Genomic DNA, 23162 nt, shown 5'->3' with positions numbered 1-23162 from the left:
CAGACGAGCCTGACGTTCATGATTGTATGACACGTATACAGGAATCCACAGAACCACGCCCAGACTTAGAGCAGACACCAATCCCAGACTCAGTCATTGTTTATGTGGACGGGTCCTGTTCAAAACCAAATGACAACTCATTTCTTTGTGGCTATTCGGTGGTGACATTGCCTGACATCATACTAGAGGCTCACTCATTACCATTTCACTCAGCACAAAAAGCAGAGCTCATGGCTTTAATACGCGCCTGTGAGCTACATGTGGATAAGCGGGTGACAATTTACACTGATAGCCGTTATGCATTCGGTGTGGTGCACGACTTTGGCACATTGTGGAGACAGAGAGGCTTCACATCTGCTGATGGAAAATCGATCGCTAATTCTGATCTTGTTCAAAGACTTTTGCAGGCTATACAGCTACCATCGGCAATTGCAGTTGTTAAAACGAAGGGGCACAGCACGGCTGACACAGACGAAGCAGTGGGAAATGCTCTTGCAGACGTGATCGCGAAAGCAGCTGCTGCCTCACAGCAACCACCCAGAAAGGAAGTATTATCTCTGCCTTTACAGCTGCCACTTGTCACACTCCTAGACTATTTAGAAACAAATGTTGACCTAAAATTCATACAAGAGCAAGCCTCTGCCTCAGATTACACTTACTGGGAAAGTAATGATTGTACCTTAGATAACAGAGACGGCTTATACAAAAACCTTGGGGGTTTGATTGCCCTCCCATCTTCACTACTGCCAATCCTTGTCCGACATTTTCACGGTGTGAGTCATGTCGGACAAAGAGGGGTAATAGGAGCAATAAAATCAAGATTTGTAATTGAGACAACATCACACGCAGTAAAAAGCATATTAGCAACCTGTCTAACATGTGCACTAGGGCTGCCACGATTAGTCGACTAGTCACGATTATGTCGACTATTAAAATCGTCGACGACTAATTTAATAGTCGACGCATCGTTTGAAGCTTTGTAAGATCACAAAGGACGCAGGAATGAGTAGTAGGATTTAAGGGTGTAATAACGGACTGAAACAGAAGATGGCAGCACTGCATGTACAAGGATGCCAGCTGCCGTTAAACCCCGAAGAAGAAGAAGCTGTGTCCCAGAATTCATAGCGCAGCCCAGCGCAGTTGTCAACAATGGTGGCAGCTAGTTAGTTTTAACTTTACTCTTATTATTCTTTCTGGGTCACAAAATAAACGTTTAACATATTTTCAGGCAAGAATGTAGCTGTGTAAACCTCAAATATCTGCTCAGTTTATCAAGACACCACATATTTTCAAAAGCTCTCCGACGTTTTCGGAGACGTCTGTTACCCACTAGCTCGTTAGCTAGGCGGGGGCAAGGCTAACTAGAGCCGTGAGAACACCGGACTCCCGGCAAATCGTTTTCAAACCCACCACTGTCTTTGGCTACTCAGGTTAAACATGATATATAAGTCACTTAGATAACTTAAAATGTTATTGTTTGGCTTTCTTTAGTATTTTATTTGTTCCTGAGTAAATCGGTTTGGCTAAGATTAAAGTTATAGTTTTTGCACAGCTAAATAAACTTCAAGCAGACAGCTGATCATCAGAAGTTTGAGACGCTGGATAATATACTCCGGTGTCCTGTTATATTTTAGAAAGCAAGGAGTTTATTAAACTTCACCGAAACAATCTGCAAATTTCATTAAAAATTAATAAACTACCATCTTGTCTTTATTTTTAGTTAGCACAAACACTTCAAGCTGTAAGCTAATGATAGTTATATAAGACCAGATGCTGCTGGTGCAATAAGCTGTACGCTGTACGTCCAATGGATGATGATCTGATTAGTCGACTAATCGCAAAAATAATCGGTGACTAGTCGACTATCAAAATAATCGTTTGTGGCAGCCCTAATGTGCACAAACTAATGTAGGTAGCTCAAAAGCAAAACATCAGCATTTACCACAACCAGATTTCCCATTTCATACATTACAAATTGATTTTACACACATGCCAGCACAAGGAAGCATCAAGTACTTACTGGTAATAGTGGATCAATTTAGTAAATGGGTAGAAGCTTATCCAACATCAAAAGAAACTGCAGAAGTAGTCTGTCAAAAGTTGTGCAATGAAATAATACCCAGATTTGGAATACCTCACCAAATTAACAGTGATAGAGGACCTTCATTCACATCAGAAGTAATTCAAAAGTGTGCTAAAACTCTAGCAATAGACTGGAAATATCATGTGTCATACCATCCTCAGAGTTCAGGAGTTGTAGAAAGAATGAATAGGACCATAAATGGTAAATGGCCTGTATTTATATAGCGCTTTACTAGTCCCTAAGGACCCCAAAGCGCTTTACATATCCAGTCATCCACCCATTCACACACACATTCACACACTGGTAAAAAAATCGCCTGACTAAAGCAATGATAGAAACAGGAATGACCTGGGTCAAACTACTTCCTCAAATCCTCTGCGAGATTAGAATGACTCCATCCGCAGCAACCAAATTATCTCCATTTGAAATAATCATGGGAAGACAGTTTCCAACACCATGGTCAGCCTCCAGAGGGGCACCGCTATTGGAAGGGGACATAGACACTGCATTGTCTGACTATGTTCATAACCTGGTAGAAACACTGAATAATAACTATCAGAAGGTTTGTCTCTCTCAGCCTCTCCCTTCCACAGATCCAACCCATCCGTGGAAACCAGGAGACGCGGTGTTGGTGAAGTCGCTAAAACCAAGGGCACTCGGGGAGGCCGCGTGTTCCAGCCCCCAGACTGTACTTGCAGTGACGAGAACCAGCATCCTAACAGACGGACAACCTCAGTGGATTCATGCCAGCAGGGTTAAGACCAGCCCCACCAAACCACCTAAGGCGTCGGATCAAGTAGATGACGACTCAGGCGAGCCAGCGCCCAGATTCAATACACCTACAGATGACGACTCAGGCGAGCCAGCGCCCGGATTCAATACACCTACACACACACAATCACTGATTAACACACAACGCCTGAAAGAGCCAAGACTCAGAAAGCCCTTTGATCTAGGGCTGAACGATATATCGCATTTGCGATAATATCGCGACATGATCAAGTGCAATTTTCTAACCGCAAAGGCTGCGATTATACTGCGATTATAAGGCTGTCCAAATTACTACCATATCCCAGAATTCATAGCGCGGCCCAGCCAAACTCCAGTTTCCAGCAATGGCGGCCGCTACTAAGTTTTAAAATTACTCATACTAATCTTTCTGGGTCACAAAATAAACTTTTAACATATTTTCAGGCGAGAAAGTAGTTGTGTAAACATCAAATATCTGCTCGGTTTATCAAGATATCCCATATTTGCAAAAGTGCTTCGACGTTTTCAGAGGCGTCTGCTACCCACCAGCTCGACAGCTAGCCGGGAGCTCGAGGATTACTGATGCGGCCGAGAACGGCACAACTCCCGGCACATCATTTTCAGATCACCGCGGAGTTTCGCTGCTCGGGTTAAACGTAATATATAAGTCACTTAGACAACCTAAAAATGTTATTGTTGGGCTTTTTTCAGTATTTTTGTTTGTTCGTGAGTAAATCGGTTTGGCTGAGATTAAAGTTATTAGATTAGATAAAATAAAACTTTATTAATCCCCCGGGTGGGTTCCTCCTTGGTTTTCACACAGCTGACTAAACGTCAAACAGAAAACTTATTAAACAGAAGTATGAGACAGTCGAGAATTTACACCAGTGTCTGGTTATATTTTAGATAGCAAGAAGCAGACGGCCGAGTTTATTAAACTCCACCGAGACAGCGGTGACGCTAATCAGAACTAGACCGTCCAATTTCACGCCTTTAAACTTTAAAGGCGTGTTTGTGTGTGTGTTTATACAATTGCTATTATGTTTGCACTTTATGTGTAATGTTACTGACTGCAGAGATCAGTAAGATGTGTGTATTTTTTATTTATTTAATATTATTTTTTAATTGAATGACTGTCTAGTAGTTCACAGATGTCGAAAAACTGAGTGTGGTAAAGCCACTGATTTTTTTTATGTATATTTCTGCAATCTGCACATTGTACTGACTTTCATTTTAATGTTTACACCAGGGTTCCTTGTCAGCACTTTATGCTCAGATGTTTGTAAGCTAAAAATAAACTATTGTGCATGTTCAAATATACTGTTGTGATTGAAGAAGTTAAATAAAAATGTCAGTCATCAATTCATGCATCACCTCATGTCATCATAACAGAGGTCTGTCTTCCAGGAAAGAACAGTTTAAAATTAATGTAATATAGTATTGGCCATACTATATGATGTATTGCTTGTCTTTGTTTAATAATACAGAAGACAAAGACCTTAAAAAATAATCGCATATCGCATCGCAATCGCAATATTGGGGCAAAAAAAATCGCAATTAGATTATTTTCCATAATCGTTCAGCCCTACTTTGATCCCCCACCTGAACAACAACAACAAGGTACTCGAACATCCAGCAGGAACAGAAAGCCTAGAGTACCACACAATGTCTAACCTGATAAAGATAGACTCGTTTCATCCTGATAATGGAGAAAATGAAATGCCCATTGTCATCACACGACGCTTATACGGGGTCTCTCGAACCTGGGACCAGGCCAGGAGACGACTGAAGAACTGTGTTTTTTATATATTTAGGTTATTAATCATATCTACTGCATTAACCTTAGGATTTTTATTTACTATTTCGTATTGTAAACTGCAACCCTGTTCACATTTCTGCAAGCCACATTTTGCTGACAATACCTCATGCTCCACTTGGCAAGACACCCACCTAGTACACTCGTCACATTCTCTAAAATCAGTAGAAAGCAACACAGACACCACCAATAAACCATCTTATGCACCCCCTAGAGCAGGAGCTAACGCCTGGTATGAAAATGCCAGAATAGCCGCTCGTGACTTAGGAAACAGTAACTGTTATGTCTGTTCAAAGGGTAATCCAGAACAGGTTGTAGTGGGATACACAATTTCAGGTTTTCCCTTAACAAAGATGCTATTCAAAAATGATAAAAAGGGGCCCTTAACAGTAACCCTGATTGAAGCGGTGCGAGTAGAACTAAGTCCTTTAGATTGTTTATTCATATACACAGGACAAGTCTCTAGTAAGGATGTTAGCGTGATTGACGACTCTACCCACCCCTGCAACCCAATGAAGCGCCCCGAAGACCGCACTGAACCTCTTTCGCCCCCAACACAGGTGCGCCATCACCCAAATATCTTGATGACATGCATACACCGACCAAAACTTGAAAACATAAATTATGACACACAAAACTATACATTCTTTTCTGACTCTCCAGGAGCACGCTGTAACGAAACATGGCTAGCAGCGAGTGTTGACAGGACACAATATAGACATATGTCTTTTTATATATATGCATATATAAGTACGCATTCAGATAACTCAACAATCCTGCATTCGCCCAACACACTAAACGACTCGTACTGGGGAGGCATATTAAAAGGCTTTACAGCTTCGCGCCTGACCAGACCAATCCCACATGCTTATTGGATGTGCAATAATACTCTTAGATTAGCTCTACCTGTTAATTGGACCGGTACCTGTGGTCTAGTAACTTTAGCTCAAGAACTACTGATACAACAAACCTCGGATCTGCCTGTATCCAGCAGACGTACGAAACGCTCCGCTTAATCACATAACATTTACATAGATGCTATAAGAGTTCCACGCGGGATACCAAATGAATTAAAGGCACAAGGAGAAATATCAGCAGGGTTTGCCTCAATACTACCGTGGATACAGGTAAACAAAAATGTAGCCTGGATCAATTATGTTTATTACCATCAGCAAAGACATACCAATCTGACCAATATGGCCCTTAAAGCCCTAGGAGAACAGATGTCTGCTACCTCCTTAATGACCATGCAAAATAGAATGGCCTTAGATATGCTGTTAGCTGAGAAAGGAGGTGTTTGTGCTATGTTTGAAGATGTATGCTGTACTTTCATTCCCAAAAATACCGCCCCTGACGGTTCATTCACACAAGCTATGAATAAACTTGAAGCATTGCAGATAGAACTAAGAGCCAATACAGGTCACGGTCAGTGGCTAGACAAGTGGATGCAGGACACGTTTGGAAAATGGAACGAACTAATTGTAGCCTTTCTAACAGTTGAGGCATGTATTATTTTGTTTTTGATGATTATTGCCTGTTGTGTGATACCCTGTGTACGCTCAATGATAACCCATATAGCTACCAGTACAGCTACTTCAATGTATTTGCAATTAGCACAAATTGATCCTGAGGATGTGCCAGATGTTACCAATGATGTTCCTGATGTGTATATTGAACATTAGGTTGTGAACTATTACATTTTATGATTTGCTTTTTATATTATGTTATTACATTTGTGATTTTTCCTTTCTATTTGAGTTATTATTTTAAAAAATAATAAAAGAGTGGAACTGTTAGGTATTTTAGTACCATGGGAGCATTTACTGGATATTGTTTTATAGTGACATTATGCAGGAAAACTCTGTCATTCACTAAGGCCCCTTTGTTTTAGTTATTTTTCTCTTTGACCCAAGAATTGATGTGTGAGAATCACAGGCTGGTACAAGGTTGAAATACCACAGAGATCACTCCCTCAGCTACATTAGTTTCTTAATCTTTTAGGAGACCAGGGGCGGAGCGTGGGGGTGGCTTACTGGGCTTAAGCCCGGGTTGTTTTGTCAGAAGTCCGGGGTATTTTGGAGTGTAATTTTTTCATAGTTAGATGTCTGGCTGACAACTGTATAAAACAAAAAGTACACACAATATTCGAAGCACATAGTGCACACTGTGGGAATTTACGACTGTGCGTGAATCCCCCCTGATATTGGTATGATCCGAGTTCAGGCACTAAGCGACTGAGCGAGGGGGCGGGGCAGCTGCTACCTGTGTGCGCTGTTGGAGAAACGGAGCCAGCCATACTAAGAAGAGCTTAAGTTCGACCAGGTACCAAAGCAAATCATTCGTACCGTACAAATAATGTAAATATGACGGTGCATCACGAAAGATTGATATCAAACTGATCACTTGACCAATATTACGTTACTTGCTCTTCAAGTGAATCAACAAATGGCGAAATGAAAAGCCGAACAAATGCTATTTTTTAGAGTCTTAGCTTACGTGTGTTTATTTCATATTTTCAGTTGTTACCCTCCCCGACTAAATCGGTTTCAGTTATGTACTAAAATATAAGAATGGACATTAGAGGCTTCTTTCAAAGAAAAAACTCAGGTAAATGTTATTTTATATATTATGCTTTGTATGTTGTTCAGTATATTTCTATGCAAAACAAGAGGGATTTCAGTACACAGCAGGATATTCACATTTGTAACCAGATATTTACATACACTTTAGGGAGAAAACATTTTTACTGTACAACATCAATTTAGAGTAAACTTTTGTTTTAGATAAATATTGAAATATCTTTTGAATTAGTTAAATGTCAGAATAAAGAGAGACAGAGCTGTCCATTTTTTTTATCACTTTGATCAAAATTAGGAGTACATGTACACTAAGTTTATTGTTAATTAATAAGAAAACTCCAGACGATTCCATTCTGAGCTGAAGAAGCTTCTGATAGGTTAGTAGAGTCCATGTGAGTAAATTGGTGGCACAGCTGTGGATGCATACAAGGCAAAACACAGAGCCTGTTTCTTTGACATGGGAACATCAAGAGATGTCAACCAAAACACCAGGAAAAGAACTGTGGAGCTCCATAAGTGTGGCTCAAGTTTGAATACAATTTGGTGCCATTTAAAATTAAGAAATACAGATAGTTTCTCACTTTACTCTTAAAGTTAACAAATATGTTTTTTATATTTATCAATCTAAAAAAATAAACATTTAGTCTGATTTGATGTTACAATTTAAAAAGTGTTTGTGTTTTCTGAAGAGTTTGTAAATATCTGGTTTCAACTGTATATTTGATGATTGTCAGCACAAAGAGGGAGAGAGAGGAACAGAGAGAGAGAGAGGAACAGAGAGGGAGAGAGAGGAGAATGAGGACAGAACAGAGATGAACAAGAGCAGGTGAGACAGACATGTTAGTCAAATGGTTGTTTACCAAAAGTATCACCGTATCACAGGTCCTCATGTATCTCGTACCTAGTGTTTCTTTTTAGGTTTGCTATTTTTCAAATTCTACATTTATTAAGCTTGAACATTTATTAGGCTTGTTTGCACAACAAGGCTAAATAATTATATAAACTTTTCTCAATCTAAATATTGTACTTTGGTAGAATTAAAAAAATAAGTGTAGTGCAGGTCTATGATGATTTTTAGTGCTATCATCTAGTTCTGATTCTGGTTCTGTCTTGGTTAAATCCTAAGTAGTGATGAGTTTGAACTGTTGTAGTCCTGTTTTAATTCCGGACCAGTTCTGGGTCTGGTTGAATTGGGGTTTAGTCCCTGTGTCTTGATACAGCCCCGACTTTGTTCTGCCTTGCTGCTTAATTAAAAAACTAGTTTAAGGTGTCCTGCATGTGTGATATATATTTTTCCCTATATGAAGTCATTCTTTTTTGAACAAAACTCAAAACAGAGCCTATTAATCTTTCAGTCATTTCTAACCCCCCCCCCAAAACAAAAACACATGCATACTACCCTTTAGGGCTAAGCCCCGGGTGTTTCAAATGTCTGGCTCCGCCTCTGTAGGAGACGCCTGTTGAAGGCCAGATGGTTTGTTTCAGAATTCACTAATGAAAGAACTCTTTGTTTTGTGCCTTGAAAATATGTCGCTGAGATAATCACAATTGTAGCTGAACTGATAAACTACACAAAGGATGCTTCTTCACCCAAGGGCAGGAAGACGCTCCCTTATCTTGGTCTGTACTGGTTTAAACTGATAATCTGCTGTCTCATGAATTTTACCCTCTATATAAACTGTTGTACTTGTGAATAAAGTTGAGTCGATTTGGGAAGACAATCTGAAGCAGTCTCTGTTTTCTTGTTCTCCCAAGCTGCTCCCGAGCTGGTACTAACACGCTGAATGGCATGCTTGAATGTTACTTGAGAATATATTTGACTGTGTTACAGATTAAGGGACAATCTCTGCTGATAGACGCCCACGCCTCGGAGGAAGCCGTTTCCTTCATACTGCATCACTACAATATACATGTTTTACACACTCCTTTTGTTGTTGACATTTAAGGCCACACTCTTCAAATTCATTCCAACTCATATTTTTACATTCAGTATATGTCCTACCAGAGCAAATGAAGTTTCAAGAAGCTTAGCGCTGGGGTGAATCAATTGGATGAAAAGCTTCAGTGCTTCATGAAGCTTCATCTGCCCATCACTAGCTAAAGGGGTCTGAAAACTCGCCAAATATAGCGACAAAGTCGCTAAGTTGGTGCTGATGCCCACGTGAATCACACAATGATCCCGCAACCGCAACAAGTTTACATACCTGTATTGTGTGACTTTATCCCGGGTCTGATATTCAGCAGTCTTAGCTGACTGATCTCTTCCTCATACCGGACGATCGTTTTTGCAAACTCTGAGAAGATTTCTTCTGCAGCAGTAGTTAATCTCTCCTGGATAACCTCTCTCAGATGCTGAACTGTAGACATTGCTACAACAACCGATACCATCCAACTAAAGTCTTGAAACTTCTTTCTTTCTTTCTTTCTTACAGTTGTATTGGCGGTTGGCAAACAATTGAAAGGTGCATTACCGCCACCAACTGGTATGGAGTATGGTCTGGAACGACGCTCAAAAAATTAAAAATAAATAAATAAATAAATAAATAAATAAATAAATAAATAAATAAATAAATAAATAAATAAATAAATAAATAAATTACCTTAAGTAGTTTATACACATTTCTGCTGTCAGAGTAATTCCACCACAAATTCAAGTAGGTATGACAGTATGCTTGTAGCTCATATTTGTAAAGCCAGGACGGTTTGCCACTTCATTTTACACATTAAAGAATAGAATAGAATAGAATTCAACTTTATTGTCATTGCACATGCACAGGTACAGGGCAACGAAATGCAGTTTGCATCCATCCAGAAGTGCTTTAGTGATATAGATATATTACAATATATATTAGCAATAATATAGATATGTGAGTATATTACAGAAATGGGTCTATTATGGTATGTTATAATGTACACGGTATGAAGTATGTTGTAAATATTCTATAACTATAAGTATGTACAGGCTGTAGTGAGTACAAGCTATGTACAGGCTATGAACAGGATATAAATATGAAAAACTATACAGAATATGAAATAAATAACTTTACAGAATCTGAGATATACAGCTATACAGAAATGGGAACTATGCAAGTTGTAAACAGTTGTAGGATTAAAGATTATTGAATGTACAGAATGATTATTTACACAGAGCTATACAGTAGTGCAGTTAAGATAAGTGAGGGTGTTTGCATTTTAACTGTAAATGTGGAAAATGTCAAGGCTAGCAGAATCCAACTTGGCACACAGCTGTCATTTCATAGTAATAGCATCGTCCCTCTATTCACTGAAGCATCACTTTTCATATAAATTCATACAGCATCTTCTTGTTTTTTTTATTATATTTTCCATCTTTCTTTTTTGTAGTTTCTACAGAGGCTATATAAAGTGCTAGTGGTTGTGAGTGGTGGTTCAGTCCATGTTATTATTGTGTGTTTGAGGGTACAGTTGTCCATTGTGGGTGTGTGTATGTTCAGTCCATGAGTTTAACGTGGGTCAGATGTCAGGAGGCAGAGTTCAGGAGTCTGACAGCTGTGGGGAAGAAGCTGTTCCGGTACCTGGTGGTCTTAGTCCGGAGGCTCCTGTAGCGCCTCCCAGAGGGCAGGAGGGTGAAGAGTCCATGTGATGGGTGACTGGGGTCTTTGATGATTTTCCCAGCCCTTTTCAGACACCGCGTCCTGTAGATGTCTTTTATGGCAGGAAGTGGTGCTCCGGCGATGCGCTGGGCAGTTTTCACGACCCTCTGCAACGCCTTCCGGTCCGAGGCAGAGCAGTTCCCGTACCAGACTGTTATACAGTTGGTCAGGATGCTCTCGATGGTGCAGCGATAGAAGTTCACCAGGATGTCTGAGGACAGGTGGTTCTTCCTCAGAGTCCTCAAGAAGAAGAGGCGCTGGTGAGCCTTCTTGACCAGCTTGGAGCAGTTGGTCGTCCAGGTGAGATCCTCGGAGATGTGGACTCCCAGGAACTTGAAGCTGCTCACACGCTCCACAGCCGTCCCCTTAATGTGGATGGGTGGATGTGGGTCAAAGTATGTTTGTAGGTCACATTCACAAAGGTAGCATGGTTTGGCACTTAATTTTACCCATCAGAGTATTTTTCTAGCTAATATTCACAAAGGTAGGAGGGTTCGCCACTTAATTTCGTGTTGTGCGCATGGGCAAAAACAACGGGTAGGATGGATTCCTAGAACAATCGGGAGCAAGGGCGTAGATTTCGCATGGACACAAGGGACATGTCCCCACCAATATCCATATGAGTGCCTCATTAGTAATTTTTGTGCTTAAATGTTGCATAATTTTTCTGAGAGATCTTTTACTTTGTGGTAATCTTAGATGAGTAGTTTTATGGACAAAACCCACCAGGTCATTCAGTGTTCCCTTAGTGCTAATGTATATAAGAGATGTTGGTGTAATATAACTGAAGTAATGTTGTTAAGTCCTTAAAGTCATATTCTTTTATTGTCATGACTGTATTTGAAGCTTTTTTTTTCTTTTGTATGATACCCGATTTATATGGAATATGGCTGAGGTAACCTAAAGTCTAAAATACATTTGTTTAATAGTAATTAACATTATACAATTCACATATAAAACTATGAATTGTAATTTTAAATGGTTTAAAAGCATGTAGAATAGCATATGTAGGCAAGTATATTTCTCTCTTTCTTTCTTTTTTTTTTTTTTTTATCAAGAAGCAAAGACAAAAAGGAAAAAAAAGAAACAGGGCAGGGTTTGGTGGTTGAATCATCCATCCCCACCAATGCCAAAACCAAATCTACGCCCTTGATTGGGAGCCTTGTTTCTTTTTTTTTTCTTTCTCTCACCCTCTCTCTCTCACCTTTCTCGCTTCACGCTGCATGTGAGCCTTGTGTTTGCACTGAGTTGAGGGGGAAGGAACGCAAACACTGCCTTATGTTTGCGGAGCAGGGGGGAGGAGCGGTACACTCGCAGTAGCACAGGAACAGAGCAGGGGGGAGAGGGAGAGAAAGAGAGCAAGGGACAACATCATCACATTAGAAAAGTATAGTAATGAAAATGACTGACACCAAGAAAAGAAGCAAAATCTGTAACCATTTCAATTTTATTGACCATAGGCAGAGTGTAGAGTCTCACTCAGAAAAATAAAGGTGCCAACTGGAACCAAAAGTGGTTCTTTAGACTGATGCCATAGAAGAACCTTTTTTGGTGCCACAAAGAACCTTTCAAACAATGGTTCTTTGAAGAACCATTTCTTTCAGTGGTTCATTGAAGAACCATTAAAGGTGCCCCAAAGAACCATCAAGAAATGGTTCTTTGGGGCACCTTTAATGGTTTTTCAAAGAACCTTTTTAAAAATGGTTCTTTAAAGAACCATTTTTAAAAAGGTCCTTCAAATGGTTCTTTAAAAAACCATTTTAAATCTTTCAAAATAAAATGCATCATAAATTGAATTTGAGTAGGGTAAAATAAATACGAGCACAGCATAGACATATATTAATGGTTTATTGTCATTTTGTAGTATACCAAAACACAAAAAGGCATTTTAACCCTCAGCATAACATCACTACTAATACATGTCACATATTAGTGTTTTAAACAGTAATAATTAAATATATTTGCTATACTATAAATAAATATATATAAATACTATAGCTACAGATAACACAACAAATAATACATGTATTGTTTAATTAATAAAACATCAGAAAGTGATAAAACACATTAGAAATAGCAACAGCTTCATAACAGACCAATAAATCAACACATTTTCATCAGCAGATGTTTGCATGTTCAGTAAAAATATTTCAACAAGTTTATGATTAAAATGATCAATGAACTTTAGCATTACACCATGTAATGTACATTTCATGTTGTACTCATGGTCCTTTGTTAGTCCAGTTTAGGATAATGTCTCTGACGTATGTTTCATATCAAATATATGTCATATCAAAACAAGCCCACACCTGCAGTTGTTTCAGTTTTTGCACTGGTGTTTCCTGTCAGCTGGTCAACCTCACTCAGGCGGACATCCATATAAGCCAACCAAACGACAAGTTCCTCCCTTTGTGCTTCAAATCCCTCCCACTCTGAGACAAGGAGCTGAAAGAGAGAGAAAAGAGTCAATTATAAAGAAGAGAGAAAAGTGAAACCCTCCTCAGAAGGTCTGACTCGCATACCTGCAGTTGACCTGTGATGGACTCCAGTTTGGCGTTCACGTCATCCCTCGCCGATGCCAACAGCCGAGTCTGCAGGGTGCCCTGGAAGAGCTGAGTTAATGTTCGACTCCTCCTGGTCAGGCTCTCCAGCTGGATGATCCGAGGTCTCACCGCTGCCTCTGAACACAGAAACACAAATTGCATCTGAAGCAGGAGGTGCAGATTTTTTTTGCTATTCTTTTCTAAATCCAGGCTAGATCACGTGGAGGTATTTGGAAAACTTTTTTGGCCAGTGGACGACTGTTGTCTTGCAGAAAGTCAAATCAAACATATTCGATACACAATCAATTCACAAGAACACATTATAAAAAATAAGTCCAGTTCTTGCCTGATTTCAAGTGAAATCTGCATCAAAACAGGGTGACAGAAATAAAACGAGTGCACAAAGCCTCACTTTGTACAAGCCTGCTATTACAGTTCTCCTCTATGCAGACGACTTTCCTGTTTTCAAGGCACAACTTGGATCTGCTGTACAAATCTTATGGATACACACTAAATGAAACAATAGTGTGCACGACTCCAGATTCTGATCCCTCATCCTAATATGGTCCCAACATAGCAACAGCAATAAAGCAAATGTTGAGGCTTCAAAATACAAAGTCCATAAACCAATGGCTGACATGGGTTTTATCATAAGGGTGATAAATATACAGATTTCAGTCTGTCTTAGAGATTTGATGTTCATTTACCTGCAGATGCACTATGCGTACCTGCTCTGTGGTTTTTCACAACATTTTGCACATCACTATTTAATACAGGAAGTAGGTGAACTAAAACAAGTCATCTTTCTTTGTGAGAGGACCATATTAATGAAACAAACCTCAATGACATCATAGGGATCCCTAAAGATGCTCCTGCTGCTTTTCTTCCTCCTCATCCTAAGCTTCCTTCTCCTTGTCCTCGCCTTCCATCCAATTGTAATTCAACCTAATTGTGTTTCTCCCCCTCCTCTTCCTCATTTTGTTGGAGCTGTGAACACAATTAATGTGAATCTGGATTAATTTGTGCAAACAAGAAAAATCTACAGCTTTTTGGTCAGAGGTGCTCTTGTGATTTAAGCCGGGTAGAGTAGATTTATGTGTTGATGCTACCTGCTTCAGCTCTGGCTGCTGAGTGATATTTACACCCTGGCTGGATTACAAACTTTAACCATGTGCTGAACTTTGGCCCAGCGTTGATACCTCTTGTTAGTATAACGACCTCTTCTTAGCTTGTATGTATGATGGTGGATAAATGAAATATACAAAAAAATTAACTATATTACAAAAGAACATCTTGGAAACATCAAATGACCGGAGCATAACTTGTCAACTAGTCCGAAACTAAGTTATGCAGGAACAGTCAAAGACACCTTCTCATGTCACATTTCTATTCATTTCTATATAATTCGATTAGACAATAAAGAGTTATCTAATCTAATTATTCATTCAAAACACTTATGCATAGCTGCATTTTATACAGCTCATACAGAATTCAAAGTAGAGGTTCATGTGAGTATTTAATGTACGGCTCAGATCTACAGAATTTCAGAGTTTCTAGAGCAGACACAGAGCTCACGCCACAACAGGCTTCAGGCGCCATTTTAGTGACTTTAACAATATATTACATTTTAATTTCGGTCTAGCTGACATTAGGTTATGTACGCAGCACGCAATTGAACCACATATTTTAGAAGCCAAAGGTTCAAATTAGCTGGGAGCAGCTTCACTTAATTATAACAGTGGTTTGACGTCAACGGCTAACGTATCTAGCTAATCGCTACTGTTAGCACAACATTAACAGCAAGCTACAATGACGAGTAACAAAAACAAAACAGTAATAAGGTTTTAATGAAACTGTTTTACCTTTTCTAACAGTCCCAGAATCCACAGCTTCAAAGTCCAGCAGGTACTGAAGACTGTTATCCGCCTCGCTGTCACCGTCCGTGAGTTTTTTTCCCGAAAGGTCAAGGCCCGCCGCTCGCACACTCTGTCTGCGCATGCGCATCCCAACGACTGACCCCTCCGTCCGCTCCCGGGAGGTTATAGTATGACGTGTTCTGACGTCACTCTCTCTCTCCCTGTCATTTATTTGGCTCGAAACACATATCAACAAATTGCTCAGTGATGAACAACTACTCAGATCATTTACCTAAGCAGTGTGCTTTGTCAAAACGAAGTGTGTGTTCATTACACTGACATTCTGTTCTGCAGTTGTTATTTACTTGTATTTTATAATTTGACTTTACATACTGCTAGGTGGTTTGTAAAGTTTACAATAACTAGTATTATCATTATGCTATATTTTCAAAAATATATAATAATCTCAAAAGTAATGCCTTGGAGTAGAAAATAGTAATGCTTTATTAAAATTTAAAACTAAAGTACAGTATTTGAATGTGTGTATTGTGTCTACTGTTTGCAAATATTTCTAACTTTTATTTGAATATTCAGTTTCCTACCATCTTCTCTTAAAGGGTAATTGCCAGGTATCCCGCCCTCCCCCTTCGCACACACATGCACACAAAGAAAACACACAGTATAATTAACAGCCTCATTATAGTGAATAAATATTTATGCCATTTACACCATCAAACTTAGATTGCTAAGGATGAAGAACCTTTTGTTCTTTAAAGAACCATTTGTAATAGCTGAAGAACCATCCACAAAATAAAAAGGTTCTTTGACGCATGGTTCTTTAAAGAACCATGAAGACATCTGAAGAACCATTTAAGAACCATAATTTTTCTGAGTGCTGCAGCAAAAGGATATCGACCATGGCTCCAGCAAACATCTGCTGACACTAGAAAGTAATATTAAACACTAGTGATGTGTCCTGTGTGTCGAAGCTTCGAAGCGTGCGTCGAGTAATCTCGGGGGAGTTTTTGTGAAGCGCGTACAGAGGCTTGCTTTGATTACGTTCGAGGCCTCGTGGGCAGTCAGTACCACGTGACTGATTCAGGAATTGGCTCGCCGGTTCGCGCCAGATTCAAAATAAAATGGGCAGCAAAACACAGCTGATTCCCTCATCACACTGTGTTGTGGAATTGGATTACGTACGTGCTACATAGTTACTTGAGCATTTTTTCTTCGATGGAACCAGCAAGGAAGAGATTTTTTTTCTCTTCTAATAAATTATGCACACAGTAATAAATATCACAACTGATAAGTACCATAATATAAATAAACAACACTACAGATCCTATAGCCTGACTTATGTCTTTAAATTTATTAAAAAGTGAAGCGCCACACAGTTTGTGTCATTATCCAGATGTACATAAGCATGATTACACAGTTACTAGGGGCGGGTTTTGATTATCGATTAAAATCGATTCTAGCTTGGATAACGTGATATTGATTCATTAAAATCCTGAATCGATTTTTAATATAAATTTATTTTGCCCCAAATGCCAGAATCTCAGGTTAAACCTCACTAAATTCCAACAACCACCAAACAGCTAAAACAGTAAATGACAGCAGATGCACGTAGGCTATTATGCACAAAGACGTAAACACAAAGCACGGACCCGCCGACACATCAGAATCAGTGAGATGTGGCCTTTCTCACCCGACGGCACGGACACGGTCAGGGCCGAAAGCCGACAGCTCGCTGATTCTGATCCGTCGGCGGGCTTTGTGTTTACGCCCTTTTTGCGCTGATTCTTATAACGTCACATCATTATAATCACAGAGCCTGTTTCACTTGAATCGTCCACTTGATGGCGCAGTAGAGCAAATGAATCATCACAATGCTTCGAACCATGAGTCGACCAGTTGGATGGAAAGCTTCCGTTCATCACGAGGCTTCATCTCACCATCACTATTAAACACATTCTAACAACAGCTTATCAAGCTTAAACGTGCTGCTGTTTATCCGCTGGTTTCCTCTTTCTGGCGCAAAGTGGACGATAAACAAACAAGAGAGATGGGACTTGCGACAGAAAAGCCGATCAGCTGATCATTGACCATTTTCAGGATTGAAGTAGCAACAGGGGGGGGGAGAAAAGAGAAGAAGAGGCAGCTGCGCATGGTAAAGACAGAATAACTCCAGCTTTGTGTCTTTTTTCAGCTGAAGTACGGGAAAAATCTTGTTCCGTTTCCCTTCAATACAATTTTCTTCTGTTTGTCTGTGATAACATTGCTTTCAGGGCCTTTGCCCAAGCAAGGAGGAGCTCCTCGGCTGTAATTGGTCCAGCCCAGAGTCGATCATGACCCTTTGCCCAGTCCACCACCTTTAATTGTTTATACCGGTTATTTATTTTAAAAAAACAAACAAAACTCCAAAATATCAGCCCATGAAAACAAAAAATCACCATTGGCTCACACCAAGCAAATGCCCGGTATGCCCGATGGCATGCAGTCCAGCTGTAGTTGGGACGGAAATTACGAGAAGTTTGTTTAAGTGTCTACTACACCCACTCCAAATGTCTCAGTATATCAGATAACATCTATTTTATGACTAGGGATGGGTATTGATAAGATTTTCATGATTCCGATTCCATTTTCGATTCTGTTTAACGATTCAATTCTTTATCGATTCTTTTTAAAAAAGGAGAACACTAAGGTCGATTAGCTTAGAACTTTGTTTTATATCTTCTCTTTGAACAAGATAGAAATTTAGGAGTAACATGGCCTTACAAACCCAACAGTGAGATCTTAAGAGATCCAGCCTACGGCTCTTCAATGGGGTGTCACAGGGTCCCCAGGAAAAAAAATTGTAAATGTAAAATAATAAAATGAATATTCTTCTGTGGCAATAACAAAGTATAACATCAATTATTCTGTAGCAATTACACAAGAATATCCAGTAATGTCCCTGCCTACAATTAAACACATTCACTTACCGAAAATCGGGGGAATCTGCTGTGGCAAATGGGTTCAAGCCTTTTACCACAAACTTAGTCTCTGCTCGGTGACATTCGTCTATCCCGGCCTGAAAGGAGACGCTAACGGTAGACTGCAGTGAGAATTGCCAGCATCTGAGCCAGACTCTGTCTGTCTCTCTCATCATGGTCACCTAAATGCACAGTAATGGTTTTGTAATAAGGCAGATCGCGGTAACATAATATGCACTGTTAGTTGATTATTTACCTGCCGCATTAACGGGAGAGGACGTGCAAATGTTACCGCTGCTGCTGGGTTGAGATTCACGAATCCGGAGCGGAATTAAAAACACGACATTCATTTAAGGTCATCGTGTGTTTTGTGAGCAAATGCTTTTGCATATTCGTAGTGTTTCCTCCCTTAAATGAAGTATCTACTTTGCAAGTATTGCAAGTTGCCCTGTTGTCATCCGTTCTTGTAAACTATAATCAAACTTTTGAGCGTTTGAGCTTAGGCACCGTGTTTCCTGCCAGGTAAATGACGCTCCGCAATGTGGTGACGTCATTCGGGGCGACTGGAATCGATAAGGGAATCGTTTGCAAAAATGGCAACCAATGCCAAGGAATTGAAACAGTGGGAATCGGTTCTCAACAAGAACCGGTTTTCGATACCTATCCCTATTTATGACAGCATGACATAATCTCATAATCATTCCTCAGCCTGATGTCCACCAGCTGGTTCGGGGTTTACCACCATGACACGGTCCACAGCTCAGTGCAGCAGCCTCAGCAATAAAGGTCCTGAAGATGGTCCATTCAAACTCAGTTTCCCTCTGAATGCTGTCGAAGCTCTGCCAGAGGTGAGTGTTTAAGATCTCACGGACAGGGGCCGCTGCTAGGTGAATTACTGAATTCACTTACGAAAACATGTGAGTGAATTAGTGTCAACTAGTGGTAGGACTGAGCTAAAGTGCTATTGTATCTGCCTCTATCTGGTGGAAGGAGGCTGATACTGCAGGTCACCCCACAGCCCTGGTCGGAACAGATGGAACTTATATTAGAAGTAATAAATAAAAATAAAAATAAAAATTATACATTTATAAACAATTAAGAAATAAAAAAGGGATCAATTGATTAAAATAAAGATCAGAGCAATGATAAAGAATAAACTAATATTCACGATTTTCAAAAAAGTAGACAAAGAATTGATAATACTAATAAAAACAAAAAACTAACACTAAAATGAGAACAACCTAAAAGGAAATGCATAAACAAATTGTAAGTTAATTAAATTTAACATCCAGATAAAAGAAATAGAAAAGGGGAAAACCCAAGGATTTGAACCAGAAGAGTGAGAGAGAGATTACAATGGCTACTAATATCCCTGCAACATTCAAAGAAGACAACCCAGCGCTGCCTAGCAATATGAGACAGCTCAAGTGTTAGGGCCAAGTGGCCTATGAGAAAGAGAGCGTGGATCCAAATGCAAGACACATTGCAGAGGCAAGAATTGCTTTTCACTACTTTGTTGTGTATTTACAATTATGGCTACGTGGTATCAGTCTAGGAGCTCTGGTTCTGCCGTGTGAGTGATAATGGATATCAGGGTAAAAGGCACTGCAACAGAGGAGAGAAAAGTTAATGATCGGAGGGAAAATCGGAGTGAGTGACCAGGAGAAAACAACTTCTAATCTGTTTTCCAGGAGTATTAGAAACTGGTGGGCAGGAGAAGAAGCAGATGAGATGGTGGAAATCCAGAGGAGCGTGATGCCAGACAGGTCAGTATTCCAGAGAGTGAGATCAGCAGCCAATGGAAGAGGTAGGTAACTCTAAGGTATTGAGGTAAGTGACATGGGCTCGTGGCGTGACCACTTGGAGGGAGAAGAGAGTCAAGTCAATTTCAATCATAACATAGAACAGAACTTTTACATGACCTGGTGACAACCACAAGGTAGCTGACAGACTGGCTGAGAACTGGTGGAGACTAGTGATGGCCCGCTTGAAGCTGAAGCTCCGGTGCGTGTGTCAAAAAAAATCAACAAACTGCTTCAGAAGCACTGTGTCGAAGCTTGATTCGTTTGGCCAGAGTCACGTGATCAGTGACATCCGAAGCTTCATTTAGAGCCTAACTGCTTCGGTATCTGATTCAATGGTTTATAAGGAAGCGAATCATTCGCGGGATTTGTGGAGTGTTTTGATGGTGACAGCGAACCACTGATCATTCCACTGAGAGATTTGGAGCCAGCGAGGAATAGCGGAGGTTCTGTTGTGTGGGAGAATTTTGAGTTGATTTTTGTAAATCGGGTGGGTTTTCCAGCTTTGTGTTCTGGCCGTTTGCTTTTGTTTTGTGCGTGTTTATTTTATCTGAAAATGAGGAAAAAGGTAAAATGTCAAAAATCTGCTTCCATAATATAAATATCATTAAATAACTTTAGAAAAACTTCCACTTGACTCTTTACATGTAATGTTGTAAAATTATATATTTTATTGTTTAAAATTACTCTGAAAATGTTAGTCTGCCAAATGTGCAGCAATTTAATTTGTTTATTCTCTTTAGCTGATAGTTTGTGGGACCCAGGTAGACTGTATAACTGCATCTCTATCAGTTTCTCTGCACTCCAGCCTCCTCTGTGCCATGTGAAGGGATTTTCCTTAAGGCAGGAGAAATTATCTCCACGAAAAGGAACAGGTTCGGCCATCGACACTAGAACAAATTCTCTTTTTAAATAAAAATGGAAAAGGGTTACCTTAAATGCATCATGTTTTTAATTTGCAAGTTCATAAGCATTTTTCCTTTTCCATTTCACAATCAATTCTACCCCCAGGTCAAAAATATGTCTGGGAAAATTTCCCTAATATAATATTATTTATAAATACACCCGTCTAGCGATTAATTGCATAAGTGCATGGAGGCAAGACCTCAGAGCAACTTTGGACAGTTTGGACCATCAAAGTGACTCACATATATATAAAATAATTACCAAGTGCATCTTCAAATCCAGTTTCAGTTTCTACCAACCAACATATCACAAACCATTCAAAATGGAACACTGTTAAAGTTACACATTAGTCCAAATTATCCAAAATCCAAATTATTATATCTCAAAACAACAGCTGGGTATCAACAGGTGCCCACATAAAAGCAGTACAAGTTATGATATAAACATAGAGAATAAACAACCTAAGTATGTGGGTCACAAACAATATGAGTAACTGCTTAACATTGTCATTCCCGAAAATATTCCTTTTCTGTATACAAAGCACTTCCCAAATATGTCAAGCCAATGTAAAGAAAATGTAAAAAAAAACAACAACAACAAAAACAACAACAGGACTTCTAGCAGTGTGCAAGTCAGCGAAAAGTGATTGCAACTGTTTGCTGCTTTAAACACCTTCAAACTGTGAACTTCAGATAAACAACTGGCTTTAATTAAGGCTACCTCATGAACACATGTATTTTTTTTTTGTACAGACAATTCCGATTGTGTTTTTCAGAAATAGTTCTTTTTACATCAAGACACCAAAAATAGTCGGAACCAGGAGTGGTGGGGTTGGTTTGTCGTCTTCAGCACTGATAACTGGCTTCTGTCTTGTGTCAGTGACGTAAAAGACGGATTTAATGTGACATGACCATTCAAACAGCAGTCGCTTTCTAAAACATCAGATATGTATCGGATTCAGTACCACATATGAAAGTGACCCAGGTCGGATTTGAAAATATCTAATTTATGCTGTTCAAACTGTCATACCATGATGGGATATGGGGAGCATAGGGTCAAAAAGTCAGATTTGATGCGCTTTTGCCTGCAGGGTGCACATAGCCTTAGTCCATATCCATGTCGATTCCCTGCTCTGCTGATATTCTTGTATGCGATTGCTCCCTCTCTCCACCTCCCTGTCAGTGTCACAAAACGGCCGGAGGCCAAGTACCAAAACTGAACCCACGTGCAGAACCAAAGCGGAGGCTGAGGAAATGTTTCAACAGTGTTCTATTAACCAGCACAAGGATAATGTTTACAATGGCACTCGACTAAAGGCTTGATAAACAGGGCGTGAGGTCTTGGCTCGGAGAGAGGAGTAAAAGCAGAGTGACGGGTCCAAGAAAGCAACGGGAGCTGGACTGGTGATTAGGTACCTGCTGGAAGAGAGGAGAGCAGTGTTAAAATGGTAGCCAGTGAGGAGTTCTGGAGAGAGTGGAGGCTATGAATTTCTTTGTCTTACTGTGCAGGTGGGAGATGAAGCGTTGAAGGAGAGGTGTTGTGGTCCAGGTGGGATTAGTGGTGTGTATCGGCTGTCCTCAGTGTTAAAGGTTTCATGGTAGTTTGAGGGCAGGCAGGTGAGGCAAGGACACAATTCCAAAAAGCAGGCAGGTGAACCACATTTCCAGGATGAGTTGTTCAGCACTGTGGAATAACCAGGAGCAACTAGAACACAAGGTAAGTAAAGTACTTGAAAATTACTGGTATGCCGCGTGAGGCCTGGTTACCAACATAGGGTTGTTGGTGAACTAGCGAGGAAACGGCGTCAGGAAGGAGCTTAAATCTCCAGCCTAATTGACTCAATCAGCTCCAGGTGAGGGAGGCTGTAGGCCCTGCCCATGGCCGGATACCACGGAAGCTCAGACATCCAGATCATGACAGTCAGACTCTCTCTACTAAATATTGGACGTCAGATAGATGTGCAGATCATGTTTATATTGGGTCTGTCGGTCCATGACCAATTCTCTGGACATCTGTAGACATTTGAACTTGGTCCACAATTTTAACGTCCAACCATGACCCAACCTGGACGTCGATGTTCAAAATGTGAACGTCATTTGAACTGGATAATTTCTTTCGGATATCATGTGGATGTTTATGATAAATGCGTTTTATTTACATGATTAATAAATGTGACTTTTTTAAATTTATAAATATAAACATCGTTGTTATCAACATGAT

The 23162-nt window shown here is 39.9% G+C and overlaps 3 protein-coding genes and 2 long non-coding RNA genes across 10 annotated transcripts in view; all 5 read right to left on the bottom strand.

Annotated features, from left to right (window-relative positions):
- LOC113010210 (uncharacterized) overlaps positions 1-12495 on the bottom strand; it is a 58678-nt gene extending 46183 nt beyond the window's left edge. Inside the window, exons 1-2 of one of the 2 annotated variants that reach the window (XM_026149268.2) lie at positions 12065-12495; positions 9433-11225 (exon numbers count right to left, since the gene is read on the bottom strand). In XM_026149268.2, the coding sequence (XP_026005053.2) occupies positions 9433-9616 (184 nt within the window). In that variant the 5' untranslated portion in view covers positions 9617-11225; positions 12065-12495. The remainder of the gene's footprint in view (positions 1-9432; positions 11226-12064) is intronic. The other variant, XM_080292648.1, reaches the window with a different exon arrangement.
- The window catches only part of LOC113010262 (uncharacterized), a 74906-nt gene that overhangs the window by 33434 nt on the left and 18310 nt on the right, over positions 1-23162 (bottom strand). The window lies entirely within an intron of this gene.
- Positions 1429-3035, bottom strand: LOC145421843 (uncharacterized). The gene is made up of 2 exons (XR_013903201.1): positions 2968-3035; positions 1429-2922 (listed from the first exon to the last, which is right to left on the bottom strand). It is a non-coding gene; the product is annotated as an uncharacterized LOC145421843 (long non-coding RNA).
- On the bottom strand, positions 12692-16186 carry LOC113010378 (uncharacterized). Of its 2 annotated transcripts, XR_003270318.2 has the most exons (4): positions 15266-16113; positions 14242-14390; positions 13383-13540; positions 12692-13305 (listed from the first exon to the last, which is right to left on the bottom strand). XR_003270318.2 is itself a non-coding variant. In XM_080292694.1 (3 exons), exons 1-3 carry the CDS (start codon positions 15405-15407, stop codon positions 13153-13155), a joined length of 453 nt encoding a protein of 150 aa, XP_080148820.1. In that variant the 5' UTR covers positions 15408-16186; the 3' UTR covers positions 12692-13152. The 2 variants fall into 2 exon arrangements, 1 of the variants encoding a protein (XP_080148820.1); XM_080292694.1 differs by lacking the exon at positions 14242-14390 and having other exon boundaries at positions 15266-16186.
- The window catches only part of LOC113010392 (uncharacterized), a 3662-nt gene continuing 1465 nt past the window's right edge, over positions 20966-23162 (bottom strand). The window contains exons 1-2 of the long non-coding RNA XR_003270332.2: positions 22444-23162; positions 20966-22360 (exon numbers count right to left, since the gene is read on the bottom strand). The exon at positions 22444-23162 is cut by the window's right edge and continues 1465 nt beyond it. This is a non-coding gene — a long non-coding RNA (uncharacterized LOC113010392). The remainder of the gene's footprint in view (positions 22361-22443) is intronic.

The sequence above is a fragment of the Astatotilapia calliptera genome, chromosome 18 (assembly GCF_964374335.1).
Source record: "Astatotilapia calliptera chromosome 18, fAstCal68.1, whole genome shotgun sequence".
NCBI lineage: Eukaryota > Metazoa > Chordata > Actinopteri > Cichliformes > Cichlidae > Astatotilapia > Astatotilapia calliptera.
The sequence above is the reverse complement of the archived record's forward strand: the minus strand, read 5'-3'. Positions and strand labels throughout refer to the sequence as shown.

What these genes read in the sequence shown, in the direction of transcription:
- LOC113010378 (XM_080292694.1), bottom strand. Translation starts at nt 15,407, where the DNA reads ATGCGCATGCGCAGACAGAGTGTGCGAGCGGCGGGCCTTGACCTTTCG. An exon ending in TTCTGGGACTGTTAGAAAAG is followed by an intron (nt 13,541 to 15,265) that starts GTAAAACAGTTT and finishes TTCTGTGTTCAG; the next exon opens with AGGCAGCGGTGAGACCTCGG. An exon ending in CCATCACAGGTCAACTGCAG is followed by an intron (nt 13,306 to 13,382) that starts GTATGCGAGTCA and finishes TCTCTCTTTCAG; the next exon opens with CTCCTTGTCTCAGAGTGGGA.